The 22,974-nt window shown below is 42.1% G+C and overlaps 1 protein-coding gene across 1 annotated transcript in view; it reads left to right on the top strand.

Annotated features, from left to right (window-relative positions):
- The window catches only part of ADAMTS2 (ADAM metallopeptidase with thrombospondin type 1 motif 2), a 174,723-nt gene that overhangs the window by 105,101 nt on the left and 46,648 nt on the right, over positions 1-22,974 (top strand). The window contains exons 4-5 of the mRNA XM_030283925.4: positions 9,759-9,952; positions 20,836-20,919. Coding sequence (XP_030139785.4) covers positions 9,759-9,952; positions 20,836-20,919 — 278 coding nt within the window. The remainder of the gene's footprint in view (positions 1-9,758; positions 9,953-20,835; positions 20,920-22,974) is intronic.

Genomic DNA, 22,974 nt, shown 5'->3' with positions numbered 1-22,974 from the left:
ACTGAACTTCACATTGATAAAGAAGGAAAAATCCTGAAAATGTAAAGGGGTTTCATACATTCCAAACAAACCATCTCCCTTCTTTCCCTTGAGATATCTTATAATTTTAAATTATTCTCTGCATTGAGACTTGAAGTGCTTGATTTCATATTAAATGAGTAAAACTTGATTTCAGATGAACTGAAAGTTTTGTTTGTTCACGTTAAAAAAAGTTCAGTATTCAAGTCCATTTGACCTGAAAGGAATTAAAAATATTTTGGACCTGCCAGAAAACGAAATAAATGCAGGCTGACCTGTTCTAATCCCTCTAAAGCTCCCAGATATTAATGCTAAATTTAACTTGAGAAAGGAACATTAAAGCCCTGCCTGCAGGTGCTGGGGAGATGGTTTGCCTGGCATACCTTGGCATTTGTCCCTGGGTTCCCTGAAGCTCAGGGCTGTTCCCAGGACACAGCTTTCAGGGATGGGGAGTGGGATGTGGGAGGAAGCCCTGCCTTTGCTTTCCTAGGGCCAATGGGGAACTGCAGCAGGAAAACCAACAGTGATGTCTTTCCACTTCTTTTGCATTTCTGTCCTCACAATTTCTGCCTCTAAATTTGCCCTTTCCCCAGAGGGTTTTGTTATCCTCACACCCATTCATCTTTTTTCCTTCCTCCCTACCTTGTTTTCCCCTCTCTCCAGCCCCAGTCCATGCTCATGAAGAGGACTTCACATTTAAAGCATCTTTTCTCTGCTGTCAGTGCCAGGACCCATCTCCCACCCACCCACCACAGCAGAAGAGCAGCATTTCACAGTTTGCCTTTTGTAGGGCCTGACAGATTGAGAGCTCTTGTACAAATCACAAAAGAAGCCTTTGCCCTTGATTTTGAAATGCCTTGGGACTAAACCTCATGTACTTTCACTAGAGCAGAGGCTAATTCTCTCATTCAGGGCTTTTTACTGTCATTTTGAAGTTTCAGAAACTCCTGCATCCTCCAAGTAAGTTTTGTCTTTCTTGCAGTTTCTAATCAATTACAGCTGGGTTTGTTAGTGCAGAAGGTCCAAGCAGATTTAGCAACAAGGATATTTTCAAAACATAGGTAAAATTATAGATCCATCTCGCTCAGTTGTAAATCCTGCCAGCAGAAGTAGCCAAGGCATCTGTGTTGCCCTGCCTTTACTCAGCCTGTCTGGATGAGGTTTTCTTCTTGTAATACTCAATTTAACCTCTTTTCTTTTGTCTGTCTTACTGCTGATTTATGGCAAAATTTTTTGAGATGTGCGAGAAGTCTCTTGAACTCACTGATACTGCAAAATGCAGATTTTTTTACCTTAGAATTTGGGGAGATTTACTTCTTCCTATGCTTTTCTTCACAAGGTGAAATGAGTAGACTGTTTACTTTGTCTAATTAAAAGATCATTATGATTATGTAGGAAACAGGAGCTGTTTGCATTGTCATTTTTGCTGTACGTTGTTTACACTGATGAGTTTTATATTCTGTTTGACATTGAGAACATTCAATTGTATAACTTACAACTTTTTGAGACTTTGTAACCAAGAAAAATGCTGCCCTTTTAAAAGGATGGAATAATTCTACTTTGAAATGTTACCAAAAGACAAAACTTAATGTTATGGCTAAAAAGCATGGGAAAGATACATATTTGCTTCAGACATTATTTTTCAGTAATATTTCCAATGATGTATGGTTATTTTCTGTATTACTTTGCCTCTTCTCCCTCATCTCACCTTCCTGCCCTGGCTAGGAATTTGACTTTTGTTACCTGTATGTTTTTTAAAGTTATTTTCTTGAACTGTAATTAAACTATATTTCCCTTTCTTATGGGCTTACTTGGAAAGACAACTGCCAAATCCCATGTAATCTGTTGTTATTCAGGTCCTGTACCATGGCTTGGCATTTCATTCTGTTAAAAATGCAAGTGGGATTGTTAGACATGTCACCTACAAAGCCATGGGGTCAGCTTGGCAGCTTACTTAATGTGCTAATTTGCTGTAATTTAATCATGCTTGGAATATGGATTGGACATCTGAGTATCTTGGTGGCAGCCTTGGACTCAAGCAGCCCATAAACACTTGGTTAAAACCTGGTTGGGAAAAGAGAGTTGTGGTCAGCTCCTGATCCTTTGCCTTTGGGGCTTCAGGTGGGGTCTTTGGGGCTCGTAGAACTCTGAAGCTGTGGCTCTGTGTGCCTGTGTGGGGATGTGGCTGAGCTCTGCAGTTTAATTAATTATGCATTAGCTGCAAATGAGGTTGAGCACGCTGGGCTCCCTTTGTGGCTCTCTGTGAGCGATGCAGAGCAAAGCCTGCCCTGCCCAGGCACAGTGAGCACTCCAGGGCTTGGGAGGGATGGAACCCTTGTCCCAGGCCAGATGTGGGCTCTCGGAGTGGGTGGGTGTGGTAAATCAGGCACCTTGTTTTGCAAGTCACAGGCTCTGCAATACAGGCCAGCTTACAATGACTTGCCAAAATATTTGCCAGATAGCACTTCTCAGATGCAATCAATTAAGTCAGTGAAACTTAAAAGTTGGCTTCTAAATTAGTTTTCTAGAGTAGCTTTCTTTGCCCCTTTTTGAGCTCACTTTGACTAAGTTTGGACTTCTTGCTCATGCATTATTTGCTGCTAAATTGTGAAACCTGTGTTTGCATTAGTAAGGCTGATAGCTGAAAGTTTTCCAAAGGATAAGTTTTGCTGTTGGAAAAATTTTGTGTTTGGATTCCAGAGAGCTCCATTTCGACCAGGTCACACAGACTGGTTTCCTGGCTGGTTTGCCATTTCTTTCATTTCCTCTTTTTGACTGTTATGTTGTAAGACGAAAGTTAAAATTTTAACACACTGTGTTTCACCATTTGAAAAAAAAGAAAAGTTTTAGCCTAGGGTATTCCATTACCTTGCTGTCATTTAATCTTCTAACAGTGCAATTATCTCCCATCTTTATGTTATTCTTTGTGTAACTCTGGCCCTCATGAGATCAATCTAGTTTTCAACTCCTCTTTTTAGTATTGTGATATCTTTTCTCTTTGTTGTGATAAGCCAGAAAAAATCTCCCTGGCAACACCTAGCTGTGGATATTCTTAGTGCCTTTGGCCTGGCCACTTGCTCCTGTGTCCACCTGGCCATTTTCACTGCACTAATTGGTTTATCCTTTGGAAAGACTTTTTTTCCTTTTTTTTTTTTTTCAACTTTGGTAAGTTCATCTTTGTTTTTCTTTATAACACTAATTTTCTGATTGCATATTAAGAAAAAATTCTTCCCTGTGAGGGTGGTGAGGCCCTGGCACAGGGTGCCCAGAGTAGCTGTGGCTGCCCCATCCCTGGAAATGTCCAAGGCCAGGTTGGACAGGGCTTGGAGAAACCTGGGATAGTGGAAGGTGTGGGGAGTGGAATGGGATGAACTTTAAGGTCTCTTGCAACCCAAACCATTTTGTGATTTTAGGATTCAAGCAGGCACTTGAGCATGTCCCAAGTTTCAAAGTCACTTTGCTGTTGCAAAGGTGAGAAGAAAAAGCTGGAACATGCTTTTGCCTGTGTGTTTGCAAGAATGTGCATTCACTCTGTAAATGGGGGACAATAGTTTTGCCCCAAGGAGTTTGCAACAACTGCTGTCTATGAAATACTGTTAAACACTTGAAACTCCTGATTTCAAGTGCAGGACCAGATCACTCCAGCAGGAATTCAACTGCTCTATCTGCAGCTGGAATCCAAGACCTACTTTTGGAGAGCCCAGCCCAACTTACCCCAACAGTTGTGGAAAACTCCCCCTGGCCAGATGAAAGGTGGAGCAGGCTCTGTGTTAAAATGTGATTTGACCAGAAACAGCATTACCATAACTCAGAGGCAGGGAGCTTGTAATGAGATCATATGGTCAGCAAAGCACACAGCCTAAAATCTTCCTTTTAAATGGCTGCTTCTTTGCACATCAGGGCAGGACAACGATTTGTAAAGTTGGAGAGGATGCCTGGTGCATACCCAGTCTTTAGTTTAGTAGTGTGGTCTTACTTTTGGTTTATGTAAAAATGTGTGAGAGGAGGAATTTGATCCCACTCCTCAAGAGAATTCTGCTGCAGTGGTTGCTCTTGGTTAAGGATTCATCAAGTATCAGCCATTGTTAACCTGTGATTCAAGAAATCACAAGAATCCCATGAAAATTGAGCTCCAAGTTAAAACTGAGCTGAGGCACTGTTCCTGGAGATGCCTTTGAAACAGGGCTGACTTGGTATCATGTACCAAGTGCATTCTGTGGATTTCCTCTTGTTTAGGCTGTTTTCCATTTGCTTTCACCTCACAGAAGCTCTCTCCCATTTTAATTCCCTGCTGGCTTTACCCAGTTTTCTTATGAGTGATCTATAGCAGAAGGGTCCAAATTCAGACTGCAGTATGGGAAAGGGATTTATAAATTATGAAACACCAATGTAGCTGAGGAGGATGGTTAGGGGGGAGAAGAAAGACAAGTAGAGGACATTTGGAAAACAAAGCAGAGAGCAGAGGAAGGTGAGCATGACTGTAGAACCATCAGAAATAAGTTGTTTAAGAAATTAAAAATCAGAGACACTATTGATTAAGAAATGAACATAACACAACATGGTTGTGTGCAACTGTAATGAAAAACAAAATCCCAAATGGAGTAACTTTAAAATGGGAAAATAAACCACTAGGGGATAAAATCCAAGGCTGATGACTGTTCATTGTTGACTCCAACCTCCATGGGCTGGGCTTCAATTTGCCATGGAAGGCAAATGAGGGTTTTGGTAAAATGCATGAACAGACTAATTGGAGGCTGATTAGGGAGTCAGTTGATCCCAGAGTATTGACACAAGAGAAGCCCATAGGATCCAAGTGGCAGGGAGAGCTGCAGAAGGATGGCTCATGATTGAAGGTGCAATTCCCAAAAGAGCAGTTTTCAGTCAAGCTGCCAGCAGGGTTTGGTGCTTTTCCAGAGGTGCAGATGTACTTGAGCAGTGGGAAGCTGAGAGCTAAAGCAAGTCCACCTTGCCTGCTTCTGCTTCCCTACCACACAGCCTGTTCCTCCTGCCTTTGCAGCACTGAGGGATGCACGGGCTCATGCCTGGGCTGGGATTGCAGTCCCAGGCTTGGAGTGGCACTGCCACCAGCTGTGGTGCAGCTGAGCAGGGCTGGGTGCCCTGGGCTCCTGTGCTGTCCCAGATGTGTTTGCCACCACAGCAGAGCGGGCTCCAGCTGTTCTTCACTGGTGCCTGAGTCACTGGGGTGAAAAACATAAAAACAACAACACAAAAGCTGCTGGTTTGCAGCAAGGAGTGGGAAGCTGGGAGTTCCTTCAGCCGTGTGTCCCAGGAATGGAGATGAGTGGCAAAGCAGCAGATCAGCAGTGCTGGTCCTCGTGTGGCTGCAGAGAAGGTGCTCAGCAGTCGGCTCAGGCGTTCGTCTGCTCCCACGCTGACAGATGAAGTGTCCACAGCAGCAAACCAGCTGCATTTCAATGGTGGCTGCCTGGTCTGAATGCTGCACACTCAGGTTTGAAATGAAATTCCAGCTCGTTGCTGTGCTGACAAGCTGCAGATGATGGCTCTGAACATGACACACAGTTCAGTCCCCCAGCTGCTTATCCTGGCCTCTGCTCTGGGCTTGCCAGAAAGTTGCCATCTCCCTATCAGAAAGAGGAGATAAAATATTAGAAACTGCTTTATTTGGACAATATTGCTGCTGTGAGACTGGGGAGCCCTTAGGCTGGTAAAGTCCAGTTGTTTCATAAGGTTCAGCCTTATTTTCCTGAGCCTTTTGAAAGAGGTCATGAAAAAAACAAAACAAGATCATGAGCCAGCAACTGTGGATTTGGTGGATGTCCTAAAGGGAGTGCCAGAAAACACAGGGAGAGGGAGTTTTTATGGCAGGCAGAATGTTCATGCTTCAGTAACTCGGAGCATCTGTTAGAGCTTTGCCTGCCATGATGGGTGAGGCAGAATCAGGAGATGTCATGTAATTGGGTTTCCATAAAGAATATGATATCAAACATTCATGAGCAAAGCAAAAATTCCCAGAAAATAAGGTGGTGTCATCCCAAACTGTTGCAAATGGAGAATTCTTCTGAAGATGTGCAAAGGCAATACTCTTTGACAACTTGGGCACTTTTTATTCCTTCTCTGGAAGATGGTCTACAGTGGTAGGAGAAAATTACTGAAATATCACCAAGGTTTTTGGCTAGCTTTAGGGAAAAAGAGAGGGTTTGAGGGATTTTTGGTTGAACTGTTAGAGTGCTGCTGTCATTTGATTTATTCTGAATGAGCAGCGAAAGAGAGAAATAAAAGCTTCTCTGTGAGTGGTTAATTTTCACAAATGTGAATTTTTCTTAGCAGGAGCAAGAGGATTTCAACACAGGCTAGTGTGAGGCTCTGAAAATGCCAAGTGTCTTCTCTTGGAAGATGGAAAACAAAGTTGGCACCAATGATTAGTGGCTGATTTGGCAAAAGTCGCTGAAAATTGACATCTTGAGGGAGAGGTTTTGGGATGATTTAGTAAAGCAGTGCAGTTTGGGATTACTTTTGTGATGTTACTGTGCAAAGTGCAGGGGTGATCAGAAGGAATGTAATGTGGAAAATGTGAAGGATGAATTTGGTGTCTTATTTAGTTCTTTGTGCTTTCTCTTGAGCTCTTCTAGCATATTGTTAGCAGTACAATGATACAGCAAAGTTGCTGACATTAACTAAGGAAAGTTGAGATGCCAAAACACCACAAATATTTCATTTACTACATATGGAACTTTGTTTCTCTTCCCCTTTGCTAAGATATGGGTATTAATTTCTCTTGGATGTAACTGTCATTTAGGAGCAAATCCAACATGGGAATAACATTGCATGGTCCAATTCATCATCCAAGAGCCTGAGAGGCAGAGCAGCACTGGAGGAGGACTCCGTGGGGTTTGTGGTCAGGCGTGTGTGGAGGCATCCCTGCCTGCCCAGGGACAGCCTCTGGGAAAGAGCACTGGGTGGGAAGTTGGGATGTGAACCAGAAATCTTGCAGCTACTGTTGTGAATGTTTTGAGCTGTGTTTCTGGTCTTGGGATGTTTCCAGCACCAGCTGAAGCCAGTGTGGCTTTCCCTCTGCTGGGAAGCATGGGGTTGGTGCCTCAGAGGTACCAGTGCGCAACACTGGGCGTGTTATCCTGAGGGGAACAGCTGAGGGGTGAAGGTAATTGTGTATGTGAGGAATTTTTATGCTCCCAAGAAAATTTAGAGTGGTTGGTTGGCACCTAGTGGGAGTGAGATGACTTCCAGGGAACGTCCTGATAACTTTTCTCAGGAGCTGGCAGGACTGTAGGGACTACAGTGTGACAGTGATGAAGTGAGCAGCAAAGAGGGAGGACAGGCAGTTTTCGCTGCAGGATGGTAGGATCACATTTTGCCTCTGGCTGATTTACTCACAGCAGGAATAAAGGTAGTGTCAGGAGTTAGTTTGACACATAAGGGAGAGAAATGAAAGCACAAAAGCTCAAGATACCTTGACAGCCAATCACCCACCCAAATAACAGCCCCCCAGCCAGCAGAGCTTGCTGTCCACAACCTCACTTCATGGCTCAGGCTCTCCCCTTGTCCATCTCTGCTGTTCTGCAGTAGCAGCTCTGATAGCTTTGCTTTGCTGCTGATTGCTTTAACTTTTTATGCACAGCAGAGAGAAGACATGACCTGCAGCTCCTGCCAGCCTAGGCTTACTTTTCTACAGAGCTTTTAAGATTTATGGTCATATTTTACAGTAACTGTGATTTTTCTTATAGATTGTGAATATATGACTGCCCCATGATGCCATAGCAAGCCTCCACTGTGATGGCTTGCTCATTACTTCTGAGTACTAGCAAGGAAGTTTGAACACTGAAGTTTTCCTGGTGGAGTAATCCATGAGGCAGGGCTGGAGCTGGCTGCTTGGCAGGTCTGGAGCCTGATAAGGAGCTGCCTCCAGTGCTGCCAGGCCAGGCTCATTCGCCCTCCATCGTGCACCTGGGAGTGACAGCTGGGCTCTGCGTGAGGAATGAATTCTCATGCTGAATCATGGATTCTGACCAGAATAACTTTAAAAGCTTGTGGCCCCAGGAGCAGAAGCTGCTGGGAGCCCTGAGGCTGGCAATGAGAACGTGGTGGTTGTGCTTGTTAGCTACATTAAATGCTGCTGTTTGGGGAGAAGGACACTGGGGAGTGTTAGACCACCACGTGGGACCTTCTCTCTGTCCACTGGGCAAGGGGAGCCCTGGCAGTGCAGTGCAGAGGAGATCCCTGCAGCTATGGCTCTCAGGACAAGCATGTCCTTGAAGCTTGCTGGAAACTGGCAGGAAGCTGTGTCTTTCAGGGGCTTCCTTTACCTGGAGGACTCTTCATGGAGAACAGGGATCAGGCTCTCACCACACAAGGCACAGCCTGGGGCCCAGAGCAGTAAGGATTGCTCCATGGGGACTGGGGATGCATGGTGTCTGTGCAGGGTGTGTTGTTGTCACCTCAGTGGGGAGTTGAGGGGATGCTGCTCCGGCTGCACATTGCCCAGGACCTGCTGACACAGCAGCCTGAGGCAGCAAAGTTCAGGCAAGAGCACAGATGTTCTTGTAATGAGCCCAGTGATCTGGTGACTCACTCCCTTCCCAAGCAGCCACTTGTGATGTGAAAACTTCAATAAATGGAAATGGAGAATCAACTTTTGTAACATTTCCAAGAGCTGTTTCTCATTTCTGGTTTGAAGGTGATGGCTTGGGCTTCCTCCCTTTGCCTCCCATTATGTTTCTGTGAATGAAGCACTGGAACCTTTACTCAACTCACAGCCCACTCTGTACTTTTGCTGACCTCTCTGAGTCTTTCCTAACATTTCCTAAAGAGGTTCTCAGTGGTGATTCCAGTCTCTTGTAATGCAAATGTTAATAATGATAGGAATGCTAATTATTGTTATTCTGTAAGATGAAATGTCAAGAGTCCATATTTTCATGTTAATTTTTAGTATGTAAGTGCCACATTAAGCATGTCCATCCTGTCAGGGAACATGCTTTTCATATCACAGGAACCATTATAAGTCATTAGTAATGAAGGAGACAACTGTTGTGCCTGGTGGGCTGGTCTGTGACATACAGTAATGCAAAGTGATGTGGAAAATTTGGAATGAAGGATGAAAAGCTGTTAAAAAAATGTGGATGTAACTATAAATTTATTAATGTCGTATCTAAAATGTGATTCTTAGCTGTAATGATAAATAGGATCCATGTCACTACTGTTGTATTGCATGTGTGTAACTAGGAAAGGAGCTAAAGGGTTGAGGCTGGGGGAGAGGTTTGGTGGTACCTGTGTGGATAGCAAAAGACTGTATTGGCAACTGCATTCACCTTAAAATAGGAGTCTGTGGGCAGCAAGATCAGGTTTTGAAGTATGTGTCTATCTTTAATTTTTCTAAATAGAGGCTACCCTGGGTAGCACAGGATCCCTGGACAGCGTATTCTGTTAGAAGTACTTTTAAGCAACAAGTATTTTGCTGCAAACAGCTCCATTCTTCTCATCAAGACATTGGTATTACCTGCTGCTCTTTGGGGCCTGTATTTACTATGCAGTATCACTTTGTAGAAAATATTGCTTTTACTTTGCAAAATAAAAACATTTTGGGTCATATTTCTCTCTCATTTAGGTAGTTTTTAATTGACATTTCGTGAAACTAACGCTGTTATACAACACTCACAACCTAACAAATTCTGCTACTTCAAACTAATCAAAGCTGAAACCTGAACCTCTCCTGGCTGGTAACTCTTTTGTGTGTTTGATCCCAGGCTCCAACCTCACTGCCTTGGAGCATCAGCTGGGCCTCGTGGAGGAGCAGGTGCAGAGGTGGAGGCAGCGCCGCCGGAGGCACGCCACGGAGGACGACTACAACATCGAAGTCCTCCTGGGGGTTGATGACTCAGTTGTTCAGTTCCATGGGAAAGAACATGTTCAGAAGTACCTGCTGACCTTGATGAACATTGTGAGTACAGCCCTGCTCGCTGCCCGCTGGGGAGGCTCTGAAAGGGCTGGGAATGTAGGTTGGGTAAGCCATTTGGATAAGACGTAACAGATTTTGCTATTTTGCTCGTGGCAGGAGATAAAATAACTCTAGGAGGGAAATCCAGGCCACTTTCAGAAAATAGAGAAAGGAGCCAAGACAGAAGCTGAGTGTGGGACTGTTAAAATGTTCAAAGTCCTTCTTATGTGCTTTAGTGGGTGGGACACAAGGTCAGGGCTCAGGTTTTTGGAAGTCATTATGTTTCAGCTGTATATTCCCTTAACCTAAGCTTCCTGCTGAGGAACACTGTTTGGAGAACTGTCTTCAAATAAGGTTCTAACAGAAACTACAACTGGCTTTTACATTTTTAAAACTGCTCTGCTGAATTCTTTGATTTCTCAACAGCCACTTTAGGTCCCGGGCCACCTCCCTGCTCCTTGTTCACACTGCGGTAAAATGTTATGCAGTGTAACACTGAGCTTTCTTAAATTGATTTAGTATTTACTCCATGACTGACATCTTTAGGTTTCCTTAGTTAAATATTTAATCTTCAGAACCATAGTCTGTGTAACAGACTTTATAGTGTAGGAGTGATGAAAGGAGACACTAGGGAATATTGTGTTTGAAAGAATCACTTTGTATTTCTAAATATCAATGCAGCAGCCCTCTAGTACCCCCGACAGTAAGCAAGGACACTATTTTTTGGAAAAGAATGAAGACTTGAAAAACCATCCCTAGTACAGATCAAAATAAAAAAATATATATTTTTTTTTCTGAAGAAATAGAAATAAGTGGTAGCCCCCCTCACAGACAACTCATTTGGGGATGACTTTCTTCCTTCTTCTTCTCATCTGGAACAGGAGTATTTTCTCAATAAAATACACTTCTGAAAAAGCTTTGGCCTCAGTGAATGTGTGTTCTTAGTAAAATAGTGTTGAGTAAAAAATTGTAGGTCTGCTCTGTTTTTGACAAATGGAGTCTGACTGCTGAAGTTTGCAGTCGTGTCAAAAGGATGAGCCTGTAGATGACTCCTTTCACTTTGCAAACCACAGAGGCAGAAATCCAGGCTATTGGGTAGATTTGTCTGGGATGTAGTTTTTCCAAGATGTATTTTTTTAATTATGAAGCTTGGTTTTTTTCTTTCTTTATTACGTTCTTTTAGCAATGTGCAGAATATCACTGTTTTTCATTTTAAATGAGAGATGGAATACAATTTAAGAAAATCCCTCGTGTGATATGAATTCAGTTATGACTTTTTATAACAGCATTGTAAATAGTTAAAAACCTGCCCTGACATTAGAGTTATGGGATACTTGGTGTCTGCTCTGATGGCTGTAAATGCATATATTCTAACAGAAATGACATAGTGGATTTAATTTATTTGTGTGGTTTGTTTCCTCTGAGGCTTAAAACAAAGTCTACAGTGAAACAGATGGTTTTATGCATCTCTAAATTAACAAGTCAAACAGACCAAACCAGGAATGTGGCAAACAGGCCAAAATAGATTAAACAGGACTCTTTACTTATCATGTCACTTAAATCTATTTTTAAGAATTAAAATATACAGTAATGGTAAAGAAGCCATAAATGTTCCAGCTCTGGAATATACTTTTTCCTAATTTTAGTAAACCATCCAAGACACAAATTGCAAGAAATAACAACTCTTCAGCAGCCTGTCTCTGCAAGTGGTTTAGAAAGTGCAGCCTGTGTAACCATCCCCACAGGGCACAGCAGCTCTTGGCATAGGCAGCAACTGTTCTGTTGAGAGCTCTGAGGTAGAAACATGTCTTTTGGGGACTGAGGATGTGTCCCATGCCTTGTGCCCAAATTCAAGGAGCTGCTTGAAACTCCCAAGGCCTCTTGAAAGGCTCTGGATAGCTGCTGGCAGTCATCAGTGTTGTCCTGTTCTTTCCTTCAAAACTCATCTGGTTTCTGGAGTCTGTATTTTAGCAGAGGGGTGGTGATGATAACCAGTCCTGTTTCCAGCTCCAGCACAGAGAGGCAGGAGGGGTTTGTTGCTGCAGATGGTGGTGCTGGGGACGTGGTTTGTGCCAAGGACAACACAATGCAGAACCTCTCCTTCCTCTCAGCAGAACAGCTCCAGCTCTTGCTCTCACTGCTGGATGGGTGCAAGGTGTAAATCTGTGTAGAACGTGGCTTTGCTCTCCTTTCCTGAGATTCACACTGACTCCCCCATCGCCCTCTCTTCTTCCTCTTTGAGTGGTTGGGGGTTTTTGTTTTGAAAATGAGCCCACTATAAAAGGCCTTGGGGTCCCTGGCTGTTAGGGGTCACTGCATGCAATGTGTCTCTGATGAGATATGTAGGTCCAAGGTCACATATCTTGAAAAAGAAAAGACAGTGACAAACAATTCCATCTGTATTTTTAAATCTAATTGGAGATCCTCTCATAACTATCAGATTGTGTGTACCCTACTGGGTTTAGGATGCAATCAGTTAGCTTCCTATTGTAACAAGGCATAGAATCAATTACCTTTGTATGGTAACGAGGTAGTAAGCATAAAATCAAGAATGCATGGTAACAAAATAAAATAATAGTGAAAGTATTTACTGGAGATAAAACAGGTGATCAAATAGTTGAATTTCTGAGGTTCCAGAAATGAAATAAGTCTTAGGTGAATTGTCCCTCCTGGGGAAAGACATTACTTTCCCAGAAGCAACTCCCAGCATGGCTGCCTCTCTCACTGTGCTTGATCTCCTTATGTGTGATGGCGTGAGCAGTTGTCCTTAACTAACTTTTCCCAGGGATCTTGGGTGGAACCCTACCACTAACCCAATCAAAACAATATATTTTTTTTCCAAGTGCAGTGCAGTGACTGTAAATTCAGTAAAATCTGTTTTGTGCAGTTTAAGTGATGTGTTACAGTCCACACCTAAAAGCCATGAAGTGAGAAAAAACAGGGGTTGGGTGTCCTGGCTATCTTGAATAGCTGTGCTAATATTTATCCCAAAGTTTGGAAATGAAGTCACTCCCAAACAAATGGTGATAGATGCCAAAGGATTTTTAACACGTTGGGCTGCAGCCACGTATTGTCTGACTGTGCGCCAGCCGTTCCACTGCAGTGAGCTCGGCCTCATGCCTCCCCTTTTTCATCCTCCAGTCATTTCCTCTGACAAAACTCTGGTTTCTCTTGACCTCCTCTCTTTTCTCTGCTCAGCACCATCGGGACATTCAGTCACCTTTGGAAAATATGCCATTGTTTTTGCTTTAGAGACCCTCGGTGCCTCTTGCTTGCACCATTTTCACTTGCACGTCATGCTGTGTTTTTTCCTGGGGAGGATATTGGCCTGCACAGTCCTCTGCATTTCCAAGCGTGAGCCCACACATTGCACAAATTAACTTTGTATTTATAGCATGCAGGAGCATTTCCACAGAGGAGAGATATTTGGGTGGAATCTTGTAGTTCTGTAGTTGCTCAAGAACATGGAAGGAAATTCAATTTCAGCAAGAAAGCATCTCAACCCCTCAGTAATTGTATCTGTTTGTACAATTGTTTGGGAAATACTAGAAAAGTGCAAAGGTAGAAGTGGTGTTGTAAAATTACCTTGTTGCTTGGGAAAGAAAAGGTTTTCACTGCAGGATGCTCTGGGAGGAAGAAAAGGGCACTGAATGGGTGTCACTGAGCTGAATGGCTTGGATGGGGGCACTGATCAGAGGATAAAAAACTGGCTGGGTGGTGGTAAATGGAACCAAATCCAGTTGATGGCCAGTCCAAAGTGGTATTCCCCAGGTCCAGCAGTGCTCAATATCAGTGATCTGGATTAGGGAATTGAGTGAATCCTCAGTCCATGCGCAGGTGACACCAAGGTAGATGGGAGTGTTGATCTGCTGGAGGGCTGGAAGGCTCTCCAGTGGGATGACCTCAAGTTGCATCTGGAGATGTTTAGATTGAATATTTGGAAAAATCACTTCATGGTTGTCAAGCATTGGAACAGGCTGCCCGGGGAAGTGATGGAGTCACCATCCCTGGAGATGTTTAGATGATGTTTGGATGTGGTGCTTGGGGATGTGGTTAGTGGTGATCTTGGTAGTATGGTTGGACTTAATGATCTTAAAGAGCTTTTCCAACCTAAAGGGTTCATTGATTTTGAAATGGGTGTTGTTGGTACCCAGTCCTGGTGCTGAAATTCACTGTTTCATAGCCCTCTTAAAATAGTTTTGAGGATTAAGCAATTTTCAGGAGTAAAAATCTTTAAATTCAATTCCTTTACTGTAAAAGAGCTAATATTAAAATATTTATATATACTCATGTAATGGATATATGGCCAAAATATTTGTGATACTAAAGCCCATCTCCTCAAAGTAGCTAAGTGCCTAATTGCTGTTATTTCAAAGGGAGATAGACTCTAAATTAGAATTATGCCTCACTCTGAGCTAGATTTATCTGAGTATTTAGTAATTTACCTGCCTTTGAAATCAGTGAGAATCAGTATTAAAAATTAACTCATGGGATTATGTATCCCCTAGCCTTCAAGTGAAACTTCAACTCCAGAACAAATACATTAAACAACTTTTCATTTGAATAACTGAAATCAATGAGAGTTATGCAGCTGGGGGCTTTGGAAAGTCCCTGGAGTTTTTCACCTGCATCTTTCAGCACTACACATGTCTTTGAAATTGTGGCCCTGAGGCGCTGCTGAATGTGTTATCTGTCCTCTTTAATAGGATGTACATGATCCTACTATTATAGATGAGATTTCGGCTCTCGTATCTCTGGCTGATGAGGGATGGAGATTTGCAGGTACAGAACAGCAAGTCCCTAATGAGAGGAAAGGGCAGAAATGCCATTGGTTTCTAACTGACAGTTGGATAAAAACCTGAAAGCATGTCTAATTCAAGCTGCTAAAAAGAAAGTGATGATTGAATACATTGAAATAATGGTGCTCCCTGTCTTCAGAATCATGCTTTTTAAACTGAAAAGCATTTCTTTTAGGCAGCAGGGATAGTTCAATAATGTAGAATTCAACTGGATTTTTTAAAATTAAATAATTCATAAGTTCCAGTGCTCATTATTTAAAATCAGTTTATTCAATATGGGCACTCTAAATTTGAACTAACTCTAAGAAGTTCCACAAATAACAAATGTAAGTCCAGGTCTATTCATCTGAGGGACTTCAGCTGTCTGTAGCTGAATTACAGCTTGTTTGAAAGTTTCAATATATGTACGTGAGTTAACTCCACATTTTGACTGTTCATTATAAACCAGTAGCTGTGACTGGTGTGAACAATGTCTGTAGAGGCCTTCATGAGATTATTTTTGTTCATTATCTTGATTGCTACCCTACAGTGGAAGCTGTAGTTGTGCTTGGGCATTCAGGGGTTCCTGCAGGAAAGACCCTCTCAGAACTCTTACAGGTTGTGCTCATTTTCACAGGGATTTTATTCCCAGCATCAATTAGGTGAGCATTGCTCATTATTGGTACCTGGAATGTGCCTTGCTGCCCTATCACACAGGTTTTGGTACCATCCTCAAGGCAGAGGGTAGGTACTATTAAAAGACAGATTTTTTCCTTTACTCCAAATACGAACATGAGCTTTAGCCACAAAGATTTCAGCCAGGCTCTTCTGAGTTGTGACAGTGTGGTTTGTGTGATGGAGTGTGGATAATTAGGATTGGCTTTCAAATTCTGGGTGTTTTTCTTTACCAAACCACTCAGATTTGAAGAGGTCACCATATTTATTACTTTGACACCACACCCCTATCCCTTGTAGTAAAGAGATAAATCAGTCTGCTTAATTATTTTATGATGCTATAGGTGATTTTATTAATATGATCTTGAGACAGTAGTTCAGAAAAATACTGAGTCTGTTGGTGCAAAGGTAATTTACAGTGTTTAGAGAAACTTCTCACAGCAGTGGTTTGTGAGCAGGAATGAGAAGTTCCAAGAGCCTGTGGGAGGAACCAAGGAAAATAAATTAGTCATGAAGTCAGAAAACAAAGTCTATGACCTTTCTAAAGCCAATGTTACAGTCGAAGATGAGATAGAGGCCCGTAACATGAAGCTACCTAGTGTCTTGCCAGCACATCTGCTGGGGAATGTTTTTCATTTTGATCAGAAGCAGCTAACTTGGATGTGGTAACACCTAGTTGCTGACTCTGACACCAGGGAAGGTAAATCTGGACTCAGACTCATATTTGCATAGAAAATGAGAGATTCTTATCTCTGTTTTGAAAAGTACATTGCCAAGCTCTTCTAAAACTGCCTGGTGTATGTGGTTTTGAGCAGAATGATAGATGTTTTCCAAATGTGGGATCACGGTTTGACCTTTAAGTTTCATGTGTGTTGTGTGCTTTCATTCTTCTTTTTTCCTTGTGATGCTCAATAAATATTTCAGGAAAAAAAGAGAGTCCTTCTCGGAGGAAATGAAGAAATGCCTTGTAAGGACTAGAAAGGGAGACTAGGAGCCCTTGATTTTGCTGTATGACTTTTATGTGACCAATAGTACATCCACCAGAGGAATTGATGTAATGTTATTCCTGTGGGATTAAGATAAAGCTTTGGGAATGTCAGAAATGCTCATTTGGGATCTTCAAAAGCATAAAGAAGGTGATGAAAATTGAAGAGCACAGTGGTGTTTGAAGTGGGACCGCAGAAAAATAAAGTAAGAGGGAAATGCTTTTGGGAGGGTCAGATTACAGAAGTTTGTGCTCAGTATCCACCATGACATTTCTGGTTCCTATCCTGTAATTCAAACCAGGCATTTCTTACAGAAATAGACAATCACTGGATGCCCACCAGGCACCGAGGCTTTGCTGCAGATAATTATGATCTGATGAATGAGCTGCCTCTTGGGCTGGGCTCTAACAATGACTTGCCAGGAGCTCTGCCATCCCACAGGGTAGGAGCTGATACTCTCCAGCTTCTCCAGTATTGCTCTGGCTGAGATCCACGCATGGTCCCAGCTCTGCCTGGGAGCACGTAGCCATCAGTAGTTCCTGCAGCAATAGTTGTGTAAGGATGCTGGGTGATCAAAGAGTGAGCTAATTAGCTTGGATGGATCAGCAAATTGCAGTGCCTGCAAAACCAGATGACTCCTGGTTTATGCCCTCTCCAAATGGTCAGACATGCCCTCTGATGGCTGCTGGTGCTGGGTCAGAGCCGTTTGACACTGATGTAGCCCGAGGTGGAAGCTCTGAGATGTCCAACAGGGGTGTGTGCTCAGGAGCCCGGGGGAGCATCGCTCACCCAGGCGTGAGGAGCAATCCATGGAGCTGCTGCGGGATGAACCCGATGGTTTATGGTTCAGGAGTTGTGTTCTGATGAAATGATCTACTTTTTGCATAGCAGATACTAACAAACTCTGCAAGGCTGGGGACTCCTTCAAACTGCATGAATGATTTTGCTGATGATTTGCCAAAATACACAGATTATTCTCCTATGGTGCATTGGTTTAACAGGGCTACAGGGAACCACCTGACTTTGCCTAAAAATTCTGCCAGCTCTATCAGCAGGTAACCTGCTCTGCACCAAGACTAGCAGAACTGCAGACTGTTGATTGCTATTTGTGTTACAGGAGCTTTCAAAATTCCCTTTTAGGATCAGGCAGTGCTTTGCTCAGTAATCAAAACTTTCCAGTGCTTCTTTTACAAAGCATGTGGCACCTCACTGGCATTTGGCTTGCCTTTAGCTTTTTGATGTATTCATGTGCTTACTGTGCTGACTTGAAACTTGTTCAAGGCAGAAGAATTATAAAATTAGCAGAGAGGGACAGATGAAAAAAGTAAATAAAGTCTTTGTTTTTCTTATGTAGCACCAATCTGTGCCAGTCTGATTTCTACACAGAAACTTTAAATAGAAGTGTATGTTTTCCTTTGAAATATCCCAGAAGAAGAAACCAAAGATATCCCAAAATAGTCAGTGAACTACAATAGCTTGATGAAAGTGTCTTTACAGTGTTTCACTGTGCTTTGAATTCTTTGAGATTTACCCAGCCTTCTTCATCACCCTCTATAAATGCTGAATCACTGTAGGACATTTAATAAGACTTAATTCATTCACTGCCTTCAGTTCAGGAGCTGTGATTATGGGATGGTCTCTGTGTACTTTTTTTCTTCTATGCAGCAATTTAATTTTAGATGTACTGATCTAAGAACAACAGGAGATTAACTCTGTCTTTTCTTCTGTTGATATGAACCAGGATGTCCTGCTGAAATACATGGAGATGCAGTGCTGGAAAAGTACTTACAGTCTTTTCCAGAGTTGTGCATATTTATTGCAGAGCCATCTGAACACGTATCTCCATTGTCTGCCTATCTGTGCTTTCAAACACTAAGTTTCAAAGTTGTGAGTTGCTCTCAAGCCTGGAGCTTTCTGATTGCACAGGCTGGTTGGTCATCTTCTGCCCTATATATTGAGCTGCATTAGCTTGACTCTGTTCTCCTGTTGAAATAAGAGGTGAAAATGTGGAGAATCTGAGCTAGGGATTGTGTTGGCCCTTTCGCTGTGTGCATTTTCAGGAACCTCTGAGAACACAACATTTGTTTGGATCTTCTATCTCTAACAGCTTCCTGAAACAAATACGTATGATTTTGACTCTGCTGAAAAAAAGGAAAAGCCTCTATTTCAGCATATTATTCATGTGCAGTGAGACACTCCTAGCAAAGTACAGTTTAGGTCAGAGGAAGATGCTGGGTGAAGAGAGCTTGGACTCACCCTTATTAATGACACCAACACCCAGAGCTTTGAATTGGCCTGCTGTCTGCAGAAAATCTAGGATCCCAAGAGAACCAAGCAGCTTTTTACAGTGCTTGTGCTTTTCTGTTCATTCACAGTTTGTTTGTTAGATGTCATTTGCATGAATAGTCAAACAGTGTTTTAATTCTGTTCCATCAATGTTTTCAAGCCAAGATTCCCTTTGGCACACAACAGTGATACAGTTGTTCGGTTACTCAACGATTGTTAAAAGAGGCTTAGGTTAAATTCTAGAAGTTAATGAGAGAGTGTTGTGCACCAATTTGGATTATGCTTTATGAACTAATTAAATACTTATTTACATGCTGTGTTTACTGTCCTCTATGCACAAGTTTTTGTTTAATACTCATTTCATGTACAGGTAATTTACAGCTTATTTCAACCTCATATCCTTGATGTGAGTACTCTCTTCTCACCACACAAAGAGGGAGGCAAATTAATATCCCTGCCTCCCTTGACAGCATTCAAGGGTCTTTTTCCTGGGTAAAAGAATTTTTGTAAAGCAAAATGTGTTTATGTCGTACCTCTTTATAATCTGTGTTGAGCAATGGTACTCAAAGTAAAAAAGTAGCATTTTTAAAATTTCAGAATATAAAGTTAGTATTCTAAAGTCTTATTTAAACATGCAAAGAGATCTGATGATCTGATTTCTAGAGGGGTTGTTTACAAAGCAGATTTGAACATAATCAGCTCCTTCTACCCTGCAAGGAAAACAGAAGCCCTTGAGGCCACTCACAGCCATGGGCTCCTCATCCACCATCTTAATCCAAGGTTCTGCTTGCTCATGAACCAGTAAGGAGCCTGCATCCAGGCATCCCCCAGAATGTTCCCCAGGTGCCCTGGAGGGTGTGAGCCTCCTCCTGGAGCTGTGGTTCAGCAGGACACTCCGGACTGTTGAAAACTTGGATGCCTACCAGGCATAAAATAAGGCTCTTCTGTCAAAAAATACTGATGAAACAAATTAAAATTCACTTTAAAATGTCAGTGGGGATTGCTTACCAAAACCTACACTGATGTATTTAATTTCAATGGTTTTTGAAGAGATAAAATATTGGCCATTAAAACTGGGGCTGATTGAAGTAGCAGGACATTATTTACCATGTTTCAAATGAAAAGTTCCCTGAAAGTTATTTATTAGCTTGAAGTAATGAATCTAGTTTGCAGGAATAAATGAAATCTAGGTCCAGCCAGCAAAACAGTTCAGTTTGGTGCAACCTTTACCAAGGGAAGGAGGTTTTAGGGAAGGAACTTGCCTTGCAGGGATCTCATCTGCCTCTTCTAATTTGTAAAGCTAAACCCCTGCCATTTGGCCAAGTCTCATGCAGTCTTCATCACAGAATACTTAAATCAGCCTTGTTAACAGTTAATATTTGCCCAGCTTGCCTGTAGCAGTGTTTCCTAAGTAATTGTTATTCATCCACATTTCATTCTCTACTCTAAATATTTACAGTTTTCTTTTCAGTGTTCCTGGGGTGATTTCCCTGTGTGTGTGTTCAGTTATGTAGCACTGGTATAAAAAAAAGAAGACAATTTTAACTTGCTGTCATTTTGTAGCTTTTGTTCTACTTGCAAAGTTTAACACTGATGAGTTTTGACACACAATAAAGGCAGCTCATGTGCCTGACCAGCTTTTTAGGGGAGACACATCCTCTTGGCAGTGTGATGTGATGGGTCCCAGATGGAAGAGTTACAGGGTGCAGCTGAGCTGATCCAGTGAATGGCTCCCAGGAGAGAGGTCCTGTCTCTCTGCTCATTCATCTCCTTCCCTATGCATGGTCCTGCTCAGCAGAGAGATATTTGGGATTTTGCCTGGATTGCCCTGCTCCAGGCTCCAGTGGGTACACATGGGTCAGCTCAGCTGCATCGTGTGGGTGCACCATGATACCTCCAAGTGCAATTAGGCTGGCATTTATAAACTTGTTAATCTGAAGTCTCTGAGTATATATTTATTTGAAATCATTGCCTAAATTATGGCCTGTTGGGAGACTACAGCATGGTTTGGGAAAAAAACCATTCCCTGTCTCATTAGTGGAGTTTTTCATGTTTTAAATATGATCACAAAGTGGTGTCTGGCCTAATGACAGCATAAAAGGTACTGGCTGTATCACTGCCTTCATAGTTACCATTGTTAAAGCACTGAACTCTTTTGCAGGTTAATGAAATTTATCATGATGAGTCCTTGGGTGCTCACATTAACGTTGTCTTGGTGAGGATAATCCTGCTGAGCTACGGCAAGGTAAGGAAAGGTTAATTTAAATGGAGGATATCAATATCTGTAGACTTCATTATTTTATGAACAGTTACTGGGGACATTTATTTATTTTGTATTTTAATCCATATATATTATCCTTACTAGTCTGTGAATATAAAGAACTTTCATGTTTATATATATATGCTTATAATTTAAACTTTACATTTCAAATAATTTCCATTTCTTCTGGGTTTTCCCTGTGTCATTTGAAGTTACTGCTCAGCTCTGGCAGTCTGTCTTTTCACATTTGTTTGAAATAGTCCATGAAACATAGAGAACATTTTAGTTCCTAAAGAAAACACAACGTGTTCTGGTTCAACTGCATGTAAGTAACAGTAAGCACAAGGTCAGCCCTGCAAGATGCTGAGGGCTATGGCCACTTTCTAAGAACTCATTTATACTTGTGCTTATTATCAGGGGAACTACAGCTGTGCTTAAAGTTAAATGGATATTCTGTGGAATAGGGGCCAGAAGGTAAGAGCTCTGCAGATCAAATCTGTAATTAAAAATATCAAGTGTTCTTTCTCTCAGTTTCTGTGGCAGGGGTTGCTCCACAGACAAAACTTGGGTAAAGAGGGACAAAATGTTAAATGGGTTTCAAAAGTATTGATCTGTTCAGTACCTGTGTCCTGTTACTGCCAAGTCAACATCAGCTTCCATGGGAACAAGAACAGGACATTTCAAGTATGTTGATAACTGCTTTGGTTAAGGACATGTGATGTTAGAGCTTCAAATGCAGCATCAGGCCCAGCTGCTCAGAGCAGTGGTAATGTCTAATGCACCTTCCTGTGACTGGAGTGCTGGGATTTCCATGTTCATGTAGAAAACCTGGATTCTGGATGACTCCATGTCTGTTCATGGAAGTTGCTGGAATGCTGTCAGCAAAGAGCCAGTGCAGATGGTGAAGCTCCACTGGCATTCACCAGCTTACCCCGCTCAATACCAGCTGAGAATTTTCCTCCCTGGTGCAAATGAGGGAGCTCTCAGGTTTAGTCTGGACTCTGCAGGAGACTGATTACCTGGATAAAGGTTAAATCTTTCTGTTGGAGCTTCCTCGTCTGAGAACTAAACACACCAATCCATCTCTGCTTTTCCTGAAGTGTTGATGATGATGATGATGATGATGATGATGATATAGTTATGCACTTTGGATAAGCTTAATTGGATGTATGTCCTAAAGTAAAAGGTAAAAAAAGGTCATGTTTGCCATTTTGCGATTGAAAGTTCAGGGAGTGTGTAGTTAACATTGAATTACAAAATGGTTGAAATATCCTTGTGATTGCTGTAATGGCAAAAATTTGATTGCAGGTTGACTTATGAATCTCATACAAATCTGATGTTGCAATAGTGGTAGAAGCCAGTGGAATTAGTACCTGGGCTAGTGACTTCTTTGCAGTCCTTAGTTCATGGGTATTTTATAACTGTTATGTGTTTATTATTATTCATCTTTAGCCCTATAGATCTACCTCAGTGTGAGCTCTGCTTATTTCTGCCAGTTTCCAGATGGCAGACAATGGCTACAGCAGTCATAATTCCATCTTAAGGATCTTTGTTTTCTTGTGAAGAGCAAAGCTTTGTCCATTTATAATTTGAACGTTACCAGTTTCATATTCTCTAGAGAGGAGAGTTGGGGTGGAGGACAGAAGCCATTGTTTCTCGGCGGGTCTTTGGCCACATCAGAGAAGTAGCATTTGCAGGTCTGTGTAATCTGGTTGTGGATATTCTACTTTTGGATTCTAATCCACAATCTGCAGTGGACAGTGCTTTAGCTTCTGAGTTGTCCTGCTGGTTTCAATGGAACAATTCTGCTATCACAAGTTTTCCCCAAAGATAACTTTTCTTGCATTTCCATATCTGATTCTTGTTTACAAAAAAGGCAATCTATTGCTTTCAAAAAATAGTATAAAGTATGTATACAAGAGATCATTCCAGAGCTCCTCTACTTTATGGTGTGGGAACCTGCATGCCATGGCTGTATAGGAATACATCCTTTGTTGTTCATATTTTTAAAGTTCCTCATCAGAGGACTCCCGTACCAGG

Source organism: Taeniopygia guttata, chromosome 13 (genome assembly GCF_048771995.1).
Source record: "Taeniopygia guttata chromosome 13, bTaeGut7.mat, whole genome shotgun sequence".
Taxonomy (NCBI): Eukaryota; Metazoa; Chordata; class Aves; order Passeriformes; family Estrildidae; genus Taeniopygia; species Taeniopygia guttata.
The sequence above is the reverse complement of the archived record's forward strand: the minus strand, read 5'-3'. Positions and strand labels throughout refer to the sequence as shown.